This window comes from Sylvia atricapilla, chromosome 1 (genome assembly GCF_009819655.1).
Source record: "Sylvia atricapilla isolate bSylAtr1 chromosome 1, bSylAtr1.pri, whole genome shotgun sequence".
In the NCBI taxonomy this organism is placed as follows: domain Eukaryota; kingdom Metazoa; phylum Chordata; class Aves; order Passeriformes; family Sylviidae; genus Sylvia; species Sylvia atricapilla.
In genome coordinates this window covers 131,236,077-131,255,701 of record NC_089140.1, presented here as the reverse complement: position 1 = coordinate 131,255,701, position 19,625 = coordinate 131,236,077, and the positions used below count along the sequence as shown (strand labels likewise).

Genomic DNA, 19,625 nt, shown 5'->3' with positions numbered 1-19,625 from the left:
AGTACTGCAATTGATTGTACAGTACATGGGAGCACAAAATAAACATCAAAAAAAGTATGAAGTGCCTATGCAAGATAATGAGACTATAACTTTGAGGCTTGTTAGTAAGGACAAAAGGACTTCACTGGTTCATGCCTGGACTGAGTTTGCGGGGCAAGGTTTTGGTAGCAGGGATCTACAGGGGTGGCTTTGTGAGAAGTTGCTAGAAGCTTCCCTTATGTCTGATGGAGGCAGTGCCAGCTCCAAGACAAACCTGGCACTGGCCAAGGCCATCAGTGATACATATCAGATAACAGATTTAAGATGGAAAAAAGACGAAACTATTGAACAGAAGCAATTACAGCCAGAGTAGAGAGAAATAAGGACATGGGAGCTAAAGAACCCTGAAGACACCAAGGCCAGTGAAAGATAGGGAAGATGTGCTCCAGGCATGGAGCAGAGACTCCCCTTGCAGCTCATGGTGAAGGAGCTATGCCCCTGCAGCCCATGGTGGAGCAGACATCTGCCTGCATGCTGTGAAGGACCCCACACCAGAGCAGGTGGATGCCTGAAGGAAGCTGTGACACCATGCAAAGCCCACACTGGAGAAGGCTCCTGGCAGTCCTGTGGATTCATGGGGAGAGGGGACCACAATGGAGCAAGTTTGCTGGCAGGACTTGTTATCCCTTGGGCTTTTCCTGAAGAACTGCACCCCATGGAAGAGACCCACACTGGAGCAGTTCATGAAGAACTGCAAGCTATGGGAAGGACTCACATTAGAGAGGTTTGTGGAGGACTGTCCCTCGTGGGAGAGATCCCACTCTGGAGCAGAGAGAGAAGTCTTTCCACTAAGAAGCAAGCAGCAGCAGTGTGGTAAACTAACCCAAATCCCACCCACTTTTCCCTGTGCCACTGGCAAGAGGAGGTAGAAAATCAGGAATAGAGTAAAGCCAAGGCAGATGGGAGTGGTGGGGGAAGGTATTTTTAATATTTAGGTTTACTTTTCATTATCCTACTCTGATATGATTGGTAAAATATTTAATCAATTTCCCCAGGTCAAGTCTGTTTTGCCCTTGATAGTAACTGGTGAATGATCTGCCCCTATCTTTAGCTCAACACATGAGCCTTTCATTGCATCTTCTCTCTTGTCTAGCTGAGCAGGGGAGTGACAGAGCTCTCTGCTGGGCACCTGACAGCCATCCAGGGTCAGCCCACCACAATGCCTAAGAAAGAAATTTCATTGACAATCTGAATTACAGCTGCACTGCTTGGTTGTGCCAGCATCCATTACCTTCCCTATTAAGGTATCACTGCATCCTCATATGCCTAAAATTCTTCCATTTACACTGAAGTCTTCTTGACAAATAATCTCACATCAGAATGTTCTACTGTTGATAGAGAGTTCAAAACATTGCTGGAAATAGAATATGAGTGAGCATTAATTTGCTGTCTCCTATCAGTGCAAAATACATAGATATCAAGCACTGGTCTTCGCCTGTAATATGGGACCTGCTTGACCACCACAGACAGCTTTCCTTTTTCTTCTAGTTTGAGTGAGATTACATTCTGAGAAAGCAATTCCAGAGGGCTTGCAGAAGGCTTGCTACTTAAATAATTATAAAAATTAACAGACTGATGGAAATCTATTATTTTGGAAGCTCAGATTCCACTTTCCTAACAAACCCTTTTCTGACCTCTTGGATAAGAAGAACATGCAATTTTCTACAGCTTCAGAGGGCACTAGAGGGATGTGCTTTCACAAAGGAGAAGAGGAGCGGAAAAAGTGGTGCTTCCACATTTCCATAATTAGATGTTTTGTGAGATGTCACAGACACACTAACTATGAAAAGCAAACAAGCAGGCATTAAGTGTTAGATATAGGCTTTCTGAACCTAGACTGCCAGAACAGCTTCTGGGGAAAAAAAAAAAAAAAAAAAAGACACTCATTTCACAGGATTCACTGTGCTCCAGTGTGAGATACACCATGCCTGGTGATCACAGGATATTGATTCTATTACCAACTCACACAAGACAGCTCTTCTCATTTCAATTAACAGCCACGGCACATTTTCCTTTTAATGTGCTCTAGGAGAATGGTAGTTTGACCAAAAAGGTATCCAGTCCATCAGTTCTGAGACAATCCTGTAACAGAGGTCAAAGCACACTAAGCCTGAACAGCCAGGAGATTTGTTCAAAATCACAAACTTGATCTGAACACCACCACAGAGGTACACAGAGATCCTGTTCAGAAATCAAGATGAGAAAAGGCAACGTTTGCTCTCTAGGTACTATTGCTCAGGCTGCTACAGGAACTGAAGAGAAAACTGTAACTACACAGAGCTCCTGGCAGCTTCCTTAACTTCCAACACCTTTATCAACACAGGGCCATATCCTCACCTTGTTTTCTCTTCACAACACGCAAAGTGCATTCATTTGAACAATAAAAAGGTATTAAAAATCACTATGTTATACATTCTTAATACCTTTTGTAATAATGACCAACCCGATTTCAGAATCATAGAATCATTTATGTTGGAAAGGACCTTTTTAAGATCATCAAGACTGTTAACTGTTTTGACAGCATCAAAAGATTTTCTTGACAAGAACTGCATTCAAAATCTAAGCTCCTTGCAAGAACACAGTCCCAACTATATTTACAACTGCTTTTACTGTCCTTGAACCTGCTATCACAGTAAATGTGCCTGACACTGAGCACTGTACCTAAGCACTCATACATTCCATCTCTTGTTCGGTCATCCACTGTTTGGCTGCTCAGAAAAGCATCTCCCCAGTCGGTTCCTTCTCACATAAAGTCACAGCTGTCCTCAAGATACTGGGACAGCTTACTATGCTTTGTCCCTGTGGGCGTTCTCAGGACTTAGGGACAGCACAGCTGTTGAAGATTTCATCCAGGATTGCACAGACCAGAAAGCAGAAGTGCTTACTATACAAATCTTGTTCTTTACCAGAAACATCTAAAAGCAAGGTTCATTCCCCCAGAATAAGCAATAGCATTAGGTCAGAAGTGCCACACTATCTTTGCCTGTAGATAACAACAACACTGAAAGATGTCCTAGGAGCCAGGAATAAGCACAGAAAGAATCAAGCAAGATCTCTCATACCTTTCACAGTAATCAGTTTCAGACATTTGAAATCACCATTAGTTAGACCCGAAAAGGACTCAAACAGAAATATACTAGCAAATTCACATGAAAACAAACAAAAATTGGAAACACATTAATAGGCATTCAGGTAAACAAGACAGGTATTCAGACTGAAGCAACACAAGGGCAGTGGCAGGACTTCCACAGCTAGACTATTAAGAAATATGCCTGCAGAAGTCTTCTAACAAAATCACAAGGTCAATTTCTTCTTTCATAAGCAGAATTACTGCAATCTAAAGCATCAGATGCTTTGCTTTTAAAGACTATTGAAGTGGTTAGTAGGAACAAAAATAGATAAATTACAGGGTCACTCTTGCGTGCCCAGCTAGTACATGTGAGTATTTATCCAGCTTTAAGCAAAGCTGCTCATCTCCTTCTCAGCCTCTCATTTGAAATCACTGGAGAAAAAGAACAGAGTGTTTGAACCAAATGCTGCAAAGACTTCCCTAGCACCTCCCTTTACTACTTCCTCCATTGAAATAGTAAATTTATTAAATGTTTTTGCAATACATTTGTGGGGCATGATCCTTATCCCTTAAAGAATAATATCCTTGAAAGAGGACCTCCTACCTAAAACACCCTGGTTAATAGAAAATATAAGAACTTTTCAGACAGTTCTTGACAGAAAATGGCACAAAAACCAAAAAAAGACTCAGCCAAATCTTCCTGGAACTTTGGAAAACACTAAATCACAGTCTGATTTGCGCGAAGCAATTTTTTTTAATTAAAAATAATATGGAAAATTATTCTTGTTATTCATACATACACTAATTTGCAAGCATGCACACATAGGAACATAAAACTCTCTTTTTTCTTATATTACTCTACTAAAACATAAATAAGAGCATCATGAACTAGCTGCTTAATAAGAATTTCGTATTCATCCTTAACTTGATATGATTCAACACTAGCTAATAATGTAGTTTGTTATAGTCTTCCTATAGAGCAATTCTCAATATAATCTTCACCTTAAACTTCGCTAAAACTCACTATCAGATTTATTGAATATACTTACTAGATATATTTACTGAATATATTTACTAAATATACTACTATGAAAGTAAGTACCAAATAAAATTTATTTTAAAAATAAAGACCTTGAGCTTCCACATGAGCAAATAAAAAAGCATAAAGGTGAGCGACCAAAGACTGTTAATTAAATCTTCTGACTTCAAGTTTACCATATTTCTGCTGTCACAGAACAACAGACTTTGAGTCAAATAAAAAAAAAAAAAAAACCACCAAAAAAAACAGCACTACTTGTCCATACAGCCACATTCAGCTGAACTGCTACAACCCAGGTGAGGAAAAAAAAAACAAACACTAAAGCATTGCTTCAGATCTGGAGCTAGCTTTACCAGCTAAGCAAAGACTTTATATAACTGTACCCTCATTAAACACAAGCTTTCTGTCTTCACCTTCAAAGTCCTTCATAATCTGTCAACACACCTTATCTCCCATCTCAATCATTTCCTGGTCAAGACCAATTTCTGCTTCCAGCGTTCTCTGGCGGCAGTCTCGACCAGTTGTCAGGTAAGAATGTGTCTGGTGTTCTGACAGTCATGCTTGTGGGCTGCTCTCCACTGCCTCCACACAGTTATATTCTTCACAACTTTCTTTGTAATGCCTCATGAAATTGTCTGTATGCTGATCCAAACCGCTTGGTTTCCCCTCTAAGTGTTTCAAGCTAACAGTCTTCTCCAATTCCATAATTAATCATCCTTGGAGTACAGGGAGCCTTCATATACATCAATATGTTTCTGGCGCACTGTGTTCTGCTTAAAGGCAGGGACTCAAATCTGAAGCAGTAATTCAAATAACACATCTTGATCTCCTCATTTGCATCAGTTCCAAGACAAAAAAGCCCCACAGAACTCAAGGATGAACATGAAAAAGAGTCTTGTGGTTAGTTGTAATGGCAGGAAGGTGAAGAAAACAGACAGGTTTACAGGCTTGTCCTTCCCTATTTGCAATACCTGAGTTCAAAGCTTCTCTTTTGGGCAGAGAGGTATCTTACCACTGAGAGAGGAAGAGAAAGGAGCAAAGAATTTCAAATATATTTAAAAAAAAAAAAAAGAATTCGTGTAGAAGAGAAAACAGTGAAGAACAGTCCAAAAGTACAAAGGGAGAAAACCTCTCAGAGGAAAAACAGCAATCAACCACAGATTTTAAAAAGTGTTTTCAAATTTCAACAAAGCCTAGAGATTTAATTTATAGAGACAGGTAATGAGAAGAATATAAAGTACTGGAATTTCAACCACTTTCTAAAATAAAATACAGCACTCCTGGAGAACAGTGTCATGGCTGTAACTGTATTACAATTACTGTAACTTAAATACAAGTCAAGCAAACTTCAGAATCACATTAAAGTGTTAAAGAACAGACTTAAAAATCATACCAACATATTTGAGAACATTACAAATGCTCATACTTAAAACTCAGTGCTGCAGAAGATTGGTTAAAAAAAAAAAAAAAAAAAAAGCCAGGCACAGTTTCATTAGGCTGACAAACATCAAAAAGCAGTGTGAAACACCTCACAGCCAAATTCTATTTCCAGTACTGACACTAACCAAAGTCATAACCAAAAGTGCACCTACAACACATGTTCAATAGAACACCCCTTTATTCACTGCAAAGCTGATACACTCCAGTTTAATTTTCTTGTTAAGTGTCCACATTAAACATCTGGGTTTTAGAAGTAGTAGTATCAGATCTAGAAAAAGAGAAAAAGGAAGAAAAGCACAGAAGAAAAAGGGGAAAAGCAAAGACCTTCAAAATGTAAATACCACTAATTCTACAGAATTCTGGATTTTGTACATCATTAAGTGAACGTAACACACAACAGTTCTGCTTAGAAAAAGAATTTTTGCATAAAACTAGAAGTTGAGCCATTGCTGTCTAATCCAAACTTAACTGAGGAGATGCTGCAATAAGCATGAACAACAAAAAAACCTAACTATACTAACACTGAAGCTGAGCTAACAATGACACAGCACCACAGTAAACATATATATACAAAAAGCATCCCAGGGAATTTATACTGTCCAAAAATGTGAGCAAAACCCTCTCTTCCTTTCTACAAAAATCTGTAGGGTCCACTGGACAACAGCTTCAAACAATGCCATGTATTTTAGTCTTCATATATCTTCAACAGAAACATTGTTTGAAATAGCACATTTCCAAAGAAAATACATCTCACTAAGTTGAGGTCAAGAAATTTATTTTTTGCTCAGGTGAAATTATGCCTGTGCTCATTAGAGGTCTCACCTGAGGAAGGAAATACAGAGTCAAGCTAATCAATTTGAAAACTAAACTAAGCCTTCTTGCTAATTATGCTCTTCACTGACATGAAGTTCTTGGCAGAACAGTTCCAACTGGAGCTAAACTCACTGAAAGTTCATTTTACTAGCATTTTCCACAGAAATATTTCATTTTATTCATATTTTTAATTCATTGATTACAAAATTTTTTTTACAACAATTGGTTTTAGCCAAGCACACTGCCATAATTCAAACATTTTCAAATAGTAATTCAAAAAATGAAATTCAGCCTGTCAACTTTTTAAACCATATCCTTAGAAACAGCATAAAAGTGTTTTCATCTACATTCTTGTTAGTCAAAGATAATCCTTCTACAGCACAGACCCAAATTTTACCCTCCTGAGCATACATACCAATGAATAATTTGTTCAAATGTCAATTGCAATTTTCAAAACCTTTTTCTTGCCTCTGAACCTTAAACATCTGTAACAAATGCTTGTTTTGATAGTGCTTTACATTCATGACTCTTGACCTTTTGATGCATGCACCACAAAATTTAAGTTTCAAATACCACGCAAGCAGGAAATCTGATCATTTCAGCAGTAGCCATCTGCAAGGTCCAATATCAAATATTAGTTCTGGGTTGCACAAAGTCATGGGCTACAAATCTTCTTCTGCGACTCATAATTAGTTGCAATTTGCTGCTTCCAGAAATACACTTCTCATGAAACATCTGGTCTCAAAAGCTTACCTTAACATTGGAAAAGTACTTAATATTTGGCTAGTGGTGTGTATGTATGCGCACAGATTAAGAGTAACTACAGAATGCAAGTATGTCCTCTGCAGGTGGCTAGGACTAGAGATTTCTACTCCAGCACAAAAGCCTCTTAGCTCTGCAACTGTAAAAGAATATATCAAGAAGTATCAAACAATAGGAAAGTGTTTTCCAATGTTCTTGCTGCCTTGTATCTAGTTACTGATGTTAGAAGTTAACAGCTCATCAAGCACCCTACCAAACACTTGAGCTTTTCACAAACTAGAATTTTTGTTTGCGTGATCTTTACTATAAGTGAAGCACTGCTGAAATCAAAATGTGAACAAGGCTTTACAAGAAAACAACAAGCAAAACAAACTCGTACGCCTCTCTAGAATTAAAGCACCGTGCTGATTAAAAAAATTCCCACTAGTTCAACATTAATATAACCAAGTACTTTTGGTTAACATAAATTAGACATATGACAAAAATTTAATTAACATAAATTAGACATATGACAAAAAATTGAGGTACTGCTTATTTCAGCTTCATTATGTCAGACGGAAACCTTACCCGAGCCTGTGAAAACAGCATGATGCACAAATTATTGTGAGCAATCAAAAGGAAAAAGAAAAAACCCTGAAGACCCTTACATACAAGAAGTCTTCCAAGTACACTCAAGCAAGCAGTATAATTTCTAAAGGTAAAAATTACTTAGACTCCAGGATTTTCAAACCATTCCTTCAATAACAGCAACAAAAGTTTTGAAAAATGCCCAGTCCTGAGTTTTGCCACACACAGCTGACTCAAGCAACCAGCACTGCTTCTTGGGAGACAGAAGCCAGAAGCACACAGGATTCTATATTGCTCTTGAAATCCATCTCTTCTCTAGTCATAGGAAAAATCTGACAGAGCACAATTAACTCGCTTTCACATCTGCAAGAACACAGCTAATAAGAGTATAAAAATAAGCAAAAAGGAAGATATTAGCCATGACAAGAAGAAAAATATTAGCCTCTCAGAAAATAAAAGGTATCCAAACTTCACACGCCAGATTCTTCAGATGACTTTCGAGAAAGTAACCTATAGAAGCTCTTATTCTCATGAACCTCACAATGTTGGAAAAGCATTCATCACATTTCTTACCTGAGCCCCATCCTTTAACTTCAAGATGCATTCCATTGTATTGATAGTGATGACAACTGGTTCTGATCCCAATTTTGTCCATGGCACATGAATCCGAAGTTCATGAATATGCCCACTTAAAAAAGTAAATGGCAGCTTCAGCTCCTAACAACAATAAAGAATGCAGAATTAAGTACTGAAACATATCGTTTGTAACTCAAAATAGTAATGTTTTATCACAAAACAAGTCAGAAGTTTTTCTCCCTCCCCGCATCAGCAGTGTGCCACAGGACTTGGCATTTGCCTTTATAATCACTTGCACGATTATGTCACAATTAGTCTGTTCAAAGGAAACATTTGGATTACTGTGTCCTTGAGAACAAGAGGCAGTTTAAAACCACCTCTCTCTCACATGAAGCTACTGCAATATGTTTCACTATTCAAGGTACAAGTAGAAACAAACAACGTGAAGGTAAACACTTAAACCGATATGCAACCAGTATTATTGTGAAGAGCACAAACTTGGAATTAAACATTGACAATACCACAGCAAGGCATTTTTTTTCAAATTATTTTAGTGTTTAAGAATTTTAAGAGCTCAGTTCTCTTAAGACTGGCCCGTTGCTGCCCCTTTCACATCAAACTGCTTAGTAAATACAAAGTTATTAAATTTTCCATTGGCAAAATTAGACTCCTCTACAGCAAGGTCTAATAGAGATATCTCACTGGTTTAAAAACTTGTGCAGGTCAGTCCAGAGCATCTAACAAATGCCTGGGCACCCCACCCAGCACAGATCACAACTCTGCAGGACAGACTCAGCAAACCAGCTGCTGCTTGCAGCAATTCAGAAGGAAATAAGGTGCCAAAGTTTAGATTAAAAGTACCCAACTAAGTAAATTGATGTACATACAACACAAAGTGTACAAAGAGTTGCGATTTCCCAGTAGCTTCAGGTGTTCTGCAGAAATGAGACCCTTAACCAACAGAACGGTCAGGCTAGAGAGCTGGTCTCAGGACTAGCAATCAAGATTTGGAAAAGTGAAAACAACTGTTTACTGTAAAATAAAGAAGCGATATTTCATATGTTGGGATTTTAAGTCAGCACTCTCAACACTAAGTATTCTGAAGCTCAGGTTTCAGGGATGCTTCATCTTTTTACCTTTCTAATCTCATATGCTGATATTTTTTACTATCAAGTTTTTAAAGTTTTAATGGAGAAAAAACAACACATCTTCAAGTTGCTTATAGCCTGGTGTTTTCATCATCATCTTAGGTGCTGGAAACTACAGGTGTAGCATGTTGTCAGGTTGAGAAATAAGTGAATCGATGTCTCCTCGATGCAAGGAAGCAGTTTTGGCCAACTTACAATGACCATGTAGTCCAACTGCCTGACCAATTCAAGGCTGACTAGAAGTCAAAATATGTTAATAAGGGCATTGTCCAAATGCCTCTTACACACTGACTTGGCTTGGGGCATAGACCACTTGTTAGAAGCCTGTTCCAGTGTTTGACCACCCTCTCAGTAAAGAAATGCTTCCTAATGTCCAGTCTAAGCCTCCCCTGGTACAGCTGTGAACCATTCCCACGCGTCCTATCCCTGAATACCAGGGGAAAGAGCTCAGCACCTCCCTCTCCATGTCCCCTCCTCAGGAAGCTGCAGAGAGCTGTGAGCTCACCCCTCAGCCTCCTTTTCTCCAAATGAAACAAGCCCAGAGTCCTCAGTCCCTTCAAACAGGACAATGCCTCCAGCCCTTCCATCACCTTTGTTGCTCTCCTCTGGACACATTCTCATCCTTTACCCTCATTCTTCAGCTGTGGAGCCCAGAGCAGCACACAGAGCTCAAGGTGAGGCTGCACCAAGGCTGTACAGAGGGACAGTCACCTCTGTGACTGGCTGGTGATGCTGAGTTTGATGCATCCCAGGATGAGGTTTGTCCTCTGGGCTGCCAGGGTGCACTGCTGACCTGTAATATGGGACCTGCTTGACTACCACAGACAGTTTTCCTTTTACTTCTAGTTTGAGTGAGATTACATTCTGAGAAAGCAATTCCAGAGGGTTTGCAGAAAGCTTGCTACTTAAATCATTATAAAGGCTCCTACTGAGCCTGCTGCTGACCAGAACACACAGGTTAACTGTATTTTGGTAAACTCAGGAACACAAACCTTTATTCATGACTCCAGAATTATCCTGGCAAGCCAAGGCTTAAGTACCTTTGCCCCTTGGCTCAGTTTAGGTACATACATCTCATTCAACTCAGATTTCTTGTGAATGAATAGCTGTTACACAGAGAAGGTCCATGAAACTCAGCAACCAAGCAGGCAAGTTGCTAGGGAATTTCAGACAAACATCTACCAGTGGATCCAAAAAGCCTCTTTTCCTGCACTGCTTGACCCTAGACCTAACCCTGCTACATGAATAAAATCTGGGGACGAGGGCATTTTGCATTTACTTCTTGATATGTATTATAAAGTCTTAAAGTATGCGTAAATAATATTTCTGTAGAAAAATATTTCTGTAATTTTTTGCCTAAATATATTAAAATAAATACATTTATCAGTGATAAAATAATGAATAATTACTATATAATCAAATCTTAGTGATATGTTTGAAATTCCCTAAAAAGTTTTACTTTCCCAAGTAGTTACCATCTCCTAAGTTCAGAGTTAAAACAACCACCATTTACACCTGTGACAGGTTTGCATCTTGAGAGTCTTCAGGATAACCAGAGGCAAGTCAACTATTCTTACCAATATCTACACTATCACAACAATGACAGCTGCTAAGAGGAGCAATTTTAAGGAACATTTTCTCCCATTCTGCAGCTGATACCTCCTAAACCTTTCTACTGGTACTACAAAAAAGTTTACCCTGTATCCAGGAGCTAAAAGTACTGTATATTCACCGCTGACAAAATCTTCAGAGGAGGAAACTACACAAAATTATAGCTCTATTTTTTGCTAAGTACAGCTTTCAGTTTGTAAATTAGGTTTTGGGCATTAATGAGTACTGATTAATGAAGTTTAAAGAAACACACCCATCTCATACTAAAAAAAACTCTTGACTCCTCCTTCAGCTATGCTTACACAAAGCTACCTCTAATTTCAAGTCCCCATTCTAAGAGATGACAGTTCCAGACTTTCTCATTAAAAGTTCAAAGAAAATTGCTAATTTGTTTTTACAAAGTGTTTTTTTCTTCATCTCTGCATTTCAGGATTTTAGCCAAAAGCCTCTCCTAAAAATTCAGCCCTAGGCTCACGAGCAACACAAATAAAATTTTCATCCAGACAGTTTTAGTTAAGACACTGAAAAGCAAATATTAGGCTGTTTAGCTACAGATCTTGCTATATGATTAATAATACAATAAATAAAGTAGTGTCTTATGTCACAGAGCTTTATTGGGGGTGAAGGACTGGGAACACACATGAAGCACGGCACAGAAATAAATTATAAAAATAAACATGCATAAAAATACATTACAATGTAAGAGACAATGCTTTCAGAGATCAAGGCAGCAACTACCACTGTTAACAATAACAGAATTAAACTCCCATTCTAGACTTTCAGATGCATAAGATTTTGTCACTCATCAACACCACAGTGTCTATTTAGATCCTGACTTGTCTTCACTTCAAAGGGCATTCTACAAGAGCTGTTTTTCCACTATGTGCCGGACGTATTTAACACACCTTTGTCTAGTTAAATGCAAGATATTGAAAGAAACAAAGCAGGAATTATCTCAAAATAAAGGTGATAAAAGCAAATGCACAGCATATTTAGAGGATAGTTCTTTTTCAAAAGAAATTTAGATACAAATGTTATCTGACTTTAAGGAAACCCATTGTCCTGGTTACAGCTAGGGCAATTAGAATAAGGCAGTGTAGAAAACTCTTTGTTGTGCTATTCAGTAGACAACACAGATGCATGCCAAATTAAGTAATTTGGTCATAACACAACATAGATTGCATAGGAAACAGGGAGGAATGTTTTCTCCTTTCATTAAGTACTGCTTGAAATTCCTAATATTTCTTCCATACGACTGATTTGACTTCATATTTTAGATTTTCCATTTAATCATATAAACCCTCCACAAAAATTTATATGACTCAAACCAAACTTCTGGGCTTCATAACTAACTGACTAACATGTAAGACTGCAGAGTAGATGATCACAATTCTCCATGGCCTAAAATCTCCCCGTGCTCTAAGACACAAGACTAAAAGTTGGTGTGATAGGCAAGTACTTGTTCTCCACATCAGTGTTAACTCAACTTTTCATCACAGTCAAGGCTGCATTTCACAAGTAACCAGTAGCACGTGAAAGAGGCTTAAAATATGGATATTTCAAGGTTCCCATTTCCTTAAAATTATTTAAAGTACATTAGATTTTTTCATGTTTCTTTCTATACAAATTCTTTTGGATATGAAAGATCCACACTACAATAAAATTCAATGATCTTTAGATCAAAGTATCCTTTATCTTCCAAAGACTACTTAATCTTTCCCTCCTGCATTTGCAAAACAGCTAAAAACTAGTTATGGGAATATACACAAGAAGCAAGAAGAGATCAGGATGTATGTCATCTTTTTGGCCCCACTGTGACAACAGACATACTATACACGAGTCAGTTACCAAGTTCAGAAGTAGTTCTGTTACCTCTGGTACACTATGAGGACTTCACACAAAACTTGACAAAAGCATTTAAAAAGCTTTTCCAAAAAAATAATATTTAAAGTATTAGTTTCAAAATTTTATTACAAATTACTTCCTTGAAGCAGTTTTCATACAATGTACACATTACATACAGATGGAAGATTTCTTGGAATGTTTAGTCTTCTAGTAATTGAATCATTCCGGATAGGAAAAAAAAATTCAAAATTTTATTAGATTTAATCTTCAACTAAAGATAATTATTACGAAACCAACTGGCCATTCAGAGATGACACAATTATGTACAAGAGCTACACTGTACCTAGAAGATTCAAACCAAGTACAAGTGAAACTAGTATTTGACTTCTACTACAGAACTGGTCTGTACAAAAAAAGTGGGGACAGAGAGAAGGACAGACCCTAGGAGTTATTTATTACAATGACATTCAGGTTGGTTTAACAAGAGCATAAAACATAAATATATGTAAAAACATGCAAAGTATTTTCAGGTACTGGAACAGTCTCTTCACATTTTTTAAGTTTTCTATGTCAACAACTTTTCAACTAATTTTGAGAGGTATTGGCTCCAACTTGGTCACAAAAATTAAAATCTTCTATAAAGCAAACAGCAGTTTATGCTTTGTTCTCATCTGTCCTTTGGGATTCTGCTTGGTGGCTCATAACAGCACACCAGGACATGGAAACACTAATATCAGCTAAAGTGCATGGAGCAGGAAGCACACACTTGTTCCCAAATCTGTTATAAAATACTTCATCCAGGTAGTTTGGCACCTATGCTAACATTCCCAAGAAATCATGTGTAAGTCCACAGAAAATGGAATTCTCTGACAATGTTAAAGGCTCTAGACAAATGCACCCAGCATAGGTGGATTTGTATCTAAGGACCCGAAATATGAAATTAAAGCTGTGTTCATGTCAGATAAGGAGCAGGGAAGCAGGCTGGGGGTCGCAAGCCAGGACAGAACAGTGTCACAAGAGCACAAGAGTAAAGGGGACTAACTTTGGGTATCATGAATCCATCCAGGGAGAGAACCTAAGTAAAATGATATATACCGGTAATTTTTAGAGACCTGCTTTTCAAGGGAGCTCCTGCCAGCCACAAGGGCTTAGGGACTTTATATTAGCATATACTCAAAAGAACTCAAAAGAGTTTTGCTGAGCAGAAATAAACATCATCCTCTCAAAAAACAAACAAACAAAAAAGGCAGATATTCTAAATACAGTCTGTGGTTCCAGACAAGTTCCAAGGAATAATAAGAGCCAAATGAAGATAACCATATTTCACAAACGGAAACACTCAGCTAAATAACGTAAAAACAATGAATCTGAGCTAAATTTTGCATCCATAGCACATTCACATTCCCATTCAAAGTGGTAAGTCACAAGCACAGGTACACATGGCAATATCTGCCACTACAAGAGCGATGACATTATCTGGTTGAGCTGGATATTTAGAAACACAGTTCATAGGCAGACCAAGATGAAGCAAGGGGTCACCTATCAGCAAACTGCAACTACTGGAAAAGGAACGCCACCACAATGAGAGCAGCAAAATTCTTATAGTGTCAAACAACACAGCAGGTTTGATACACCCATCCCAAGTAAACATCTGTTATTAGGACCAACTTCCTCTCTGCACAGCAGAGCACTGAAACAGCTTACCCAGACAGGAACTTCTCACAAGACAGGAGATTTCAAGACTCAGCTGGAGAAACACATAAGTTGGTCTGACATAATGATGGCAACAGCCCTGCTCAGAACAGGAGGTTGGACTAGATGACCTCCAGAACTCCTTTTTGATCAACCCTTCTTTGTACATATACATCTTAAAAGCCTGTTGGGGGAACACATCCTACAGAACATCAGCTGCATGGACAAGATGTACCAATCAACAGACTTGAGAAAAAATACAGAGATTATGATGCACTTGAAGGAGGACAAGTTAGGTTCTTTAAAAGCACAGAAAACGGGACAAGATCCCTTGTAAGATTGTCTCCTCTTCCAGAACAGGACTGAGATTCCTAATTAACCATATGTATTCCTTTCACATTTTCAGAGGTGTACCCAGTAGAGACATGCAGCCACCCCAGGCTACTCCAGTGCCTAATATTCCAACACATACATGAGATTTCCATTTTTGTCTAATCTAAGTCTCCCAACATGCAATTTATTCAATTGCTTCTTGTCAGATCCAAATAAGTCTTGCCCTATCTTGTCTCACCTTATTTTAGTCAATATTAAAAACACATTCCCTGAATATTTTATTCCTCTTTCAAGGGATGTATTGTTTAGATTTCCCACTTTGCTGCATTTCTCTCAGCTCCTTCACTTGGTTGGAGTACATCTGGCCACAGGACTCCAGCTGACTCTACTACTCCACGCACAACAGAAAGCAGTTTTATCGGTCTCACACACTCAAGTTGTCAACTCAGATAAGCATAAAAGGAAACCATCCCCGTGCTAAGGCTTTACCAGTTCATATTGACAGCAGGCTCCAAATTCTGTATCTAGTGTTTTACTTGGTCAAGCTTGTTGCTTTAAGGATAAATTTTACTGAGTCTTTGCTTTAATCCACAGCAACCAGACAATCAACTCTATTCCTCAATTACTCTTAAGTTTAGGTACAACTGGAACGATGAAATCTGGAGTCAGAAAACAATACCAAGAGCACAAATGGGCTCAGTATGCATAATTAAAGAGATCCCACTTTACTTTGTGACCTTTTGACTTAGTTACTATATGTAATTAGCAAATATGACTGGAAAAGTAATTAAATTAATGCTCATAACATAAAACAATAGTTACTGAAAGAAGAAACATGCCCACAAAAAAGCCTCTCTTCACACTCTGTAACTTACAGAATGTGTAAAGAACTACCATTCATTGCTAAACAAATGGCATGAAATTAAAGCAAGAATAACTATATGCAGGGGGGAAAAATTACTTGCATAAGAAGAAAACCAGCAAGCAATAAGCTGTTACTTAGCTGTGCAGCCCAATCTAAAATTCAGCCAACTTCTTTTAAATCAAAGACATGGACTGTAACTGCTATAAACATAACATACCTGTTCAAGTACATCCAATTTTAATTCAAGCTTACTAAGCACAACATCTCCTCCCCAGAGTGACAACTGCAGATCTGAAGGCTTCAAGTTCTTTATGTAGCGATTCACATAACTCATCAAAATAGGAGTTACATAGGACTCCAGCATTCTGGAAGATGTCTGTATTACAGGTCAAGCACTAGGAAAACAGGACAAGAAATTGAGATGTTAGTTGTATATCTCCAGTCTAATTTTCAATAATGCAACACTCCCGTTGTTTGAACGTATGAAAATAATTCTAAGTATCATTTACAGTCAGAGGTTCATACAGTTACATATGAAGATAAAATGTATAGAAAGATGCGAGCACATCTGTTTACATTTACGAATTTCCAGGTTACGTATATATTCATGTATGTATACTCACACACACATATCTCTGGGTATATGTGTGTGAATATATATATCTACATATATAAACTAGTAACTGGCTTGTTCAAAAGCAAACGAAGAAACAGAAAAGGTGATCGAGCAGTCCACCATGCTTTCACGTAGCATTTAAGTGACAGGAAACCTCCTTTTTGGAGTCATCAAAAGAATAAACCTTGACAATATCAAAAAAGGGTAACTCCTAACTGATAACGAGACCACACTAAAATATCGCCTTAAATGCACCTCACTGGTCTCAGCACCGTGTACAAGGCAACCCCGCCAGTTTCGTGCCAGCCTGAACTCCAAGAAACCAACATCCTTCATGAACGGAGCTGAGGTTACGTTAAGGTCTGCCATCACTCCCATCCCTCCCCACGTCCTTTCCCAATCCCCCGCCTTCCCGAGGAGACCCTTCCCCGTCCCGTCACCGCCGCGGCTTCACCGGGACACCCTCACGAACCCGGGAACCCCGCGCCCGTGCCTTCGGGAGACATCCTCGCACGTCCCTCCCGCGGCCCCCCAGGGCGCCGTTACCTGGCCCCGCACAGCGCCCCGAGGCTCCGCGCCCACCCCGGGCCGGCCGGGCCGCGGGAGCGCCGCGCACGCAGCGCCTCGGGGAGCGCCTCCGGCCCCGGCTCCGCCGCTCGGGCGCTTCCGGGTTCCCTGGCGCATGCGCTCGGCGCGGCGCGGGGCGGGGCCAGGCGGGGCTCTGAGGGCGGGGCGGTCACGTGCCCCGCGGGGCGGGGTTTCCCCGGCGGCCCTGCGGAGCGGCGCGCGGGCGCGGTGACGGGCCGCGGACGGGCGGGGGTGGATGGAGTCCAACCTGTGACCCAACAGCTCCGTGTCAGCTCTGCCCTGGCACCGAGTGCCACGTGCAGTCTTCACCTAAATGTCCTCAAGGACGATGACTCCACCACCTCCCTGGAAAATCCATTCAGTGCCTAATCGCCCTTTATGTGAAGAAATTCCTCCTGACGTCCGACCTGAACATCCTGTGTCGCAGCTTGAGTCTATACCCTCATGGTCTCCCCATTTTTTCTGGGAGGCGGCGGCAATTCCCATCTGGCCACAGCCTCCTTTCAGACAGTTGTAGGGAGCGATAAGGTCTTCCCTGAGCCTCCTTTTCTCCAGCCTAAACGCCCCCGGCTGTCTCAGCTGCTGCTTTTAGGATTTGTCTCCAGAGCCTTCAGCAGCTCCATTGCCCTTCTCGGGACTCCGTCCAGCCCCTCAGTGCGTTTCCTGAGCTCCGGAACATCCCACAGCGCTGGACAGTCTGCTCCGGGCCGCCCCCGGGTGTGTGAGCCCCGCCGTGGGGCGCTGGCCCGGGGCGCTGTGAGCCTCTGCCAGCCCCAGCTCCAGGGTTTCCCTCATGTTGTTATAATTGAGGTGTGGGGCAAACCTCAGTGGTGCCAAACACTTGTTCCCACTCTGCCTTATGAAGGCGCGCATTTCCTGGCTTGGTTTAGAGCACGGTTCTGCTTAGGTTCTCAGTTTCACCGTTTCGGATGCGAGAGGAGTTTCTGACACCTGAGAATGCCCTTGATGTTCTGCATGCCCAGAGTGCTTCTCCCTTCTCTAGATCATAGAGAAAAGCCATCCCCAGCAGCTCCAAGTCCTTTTGGGGTTGCTTGTGGCACCCAGGAAATGCCCTGGAAAGGTGAGTTAACAGAATCCTTGCAGGCTGATGTGTTGGCATATGGGTGATCTGGAAAGGGGCTGAGCTCATTTTTGTCAGGGAAAGGAGCAGTAAGCAGTGCCTGTGGGCATGGCTTTGATGTAGATAATGAATAACCTTTTACAGAGGCCTCTGATTTGAGTTTTAAGGGAAAGCCTGGGATATGCCTCTTGAGTCACATATTCCTCCTGGAAATTTGAAATCCCATAAATTTGATCTGCAGTGTAGTTACATGGCTGAAAACAGAAAAAACAACGCTATCCAGCATCTGAGAGAGTGCATGTGAAGCCCAAACAACAAGTGCTCATGTAGGATCCTACCCCTATAGCAGTCCGTGTATTGAAATCCGGCTGAGCTAATCAAGGTCTGGAGGCTCCAAATCCTGCTGGATTACCTGTCTGTTCTGCCTCTGGTATGCACATGCTGAGTTAACTGTGAATCAAACCTCATTTTGTTTTTGCATACACCATTGCCTCACTTGCTGTGCCATCTTCACTCATGAATCACAGCTCATAAGACAGTATTTCACCTCATGAAGGGGTGAAAACAGCTTGGACTGCTTCTTGCAGTGGTCACCACTCCCACGGCTCATACTTGAGTGTGTGTTCCACCATTCTTCAGTACCTGTGACATGTTAACCTGTGGCTAAGAGGTGGTAGCAGGTGGGTGAGGGACAGGATAATTGGAACAGCAGCAATAATCTTTAATTAAAGTTGTGCTTCTGACTAAACAATTTCTCCAGGACTAACATTCTTGAAGAATTCCTTTGCAGAACAGCTACACCTTTCTGTCCCTCTGCTAGAGTGGTGAATTTTGCTGGTAACACTTTTCAGGACTGTGCACTGCAAGCCAGCTCAGAGAAATAATCAGTGCTAATGGAAACCATCTCATTTATAGCATAACCTCCCCATAGAGTTGCATTGACCTAACAGAGGGATGTGGCAACTGATAAGTGTAATGTTGAAGCACACCCTAAGCCTGCGTCAAAACCCCCTATTTCAACAGAAAAGCATTCATCTGTTTCTTTGTCTATTATGTTATTACTTTTGACTGACATATTCAATCAGCACTGGAATTTTTTCTGAAAGTTCAGAATTTAAGGACAACACCCTATTTTGGTGAAAAATCAGTAAATGAGAAGAAGAGTAGGGGAAAAACATAGTGCTCCTGGCAGCTGCCTGGCAGACCTAGCAGCTGAGAACAACTCTGTAATTTTCCTGGCAGTTATTAGCATTTCATTGTAACTATCTCCATCTCAGTTCTAGTTCAAGTATGTTGACACCCTGAATAATTTATTTCCTACAGTGGGAAAAAAAAAGAAAAAATAATGGAAGGGATCTCACAGGAATGAGTCTTTGAAGGAAAGGAGATAAATGAAGCAAGAGTAGCTGGAAAGGGTTATAAAGGTCCCTAATGTAGAGAGGGATGTGAGCAGAGAGCATGGGGAATTTGCTGGTAGCAGACAGGTGATGTGCAGTAATGAACTTGGGCATACTACAGCAACGAGGGCATGTCTGCTAGA

The 19,625-nt window shown here is 40.3% G+C and overlaps 1 protein-coding gene across 1 annotated transcript in view; it reads right to left on the bottom strand.

Annotated features, from left to right (window-relative positions):
* VPS13B (vacuolar protein sorting 13 homolog B) overlaps window positions 1-17,086 on the bottom strand; it is a 429,788-nt gene extending 412,702 nt beyond the window's left edge. The window contains exons 1-3 of the mRNA XM_066334019.1: window positions 16,963-17,086; window positions 16,018-16,195; window positions 8,304-8,447 (exon numbers count right to left, since the gene is read on the bottom strand). Coding sequence (XP_066190116.1) covers window positions 8,304-8,447; window positions 16,018-16,164 — 291 coding nt within the window. The 5' untranslated portion in view covers window positions 16,165-16,195; window positions 16,963-17,086. The remainder of the gene's footprint in view (window positions 1-8,303; window positions 8,448-16,017; window positions 16,196-16,962) is intronic.
* Window positions 17,087-19,625: the final 2,539 nt, after the last annotated feature.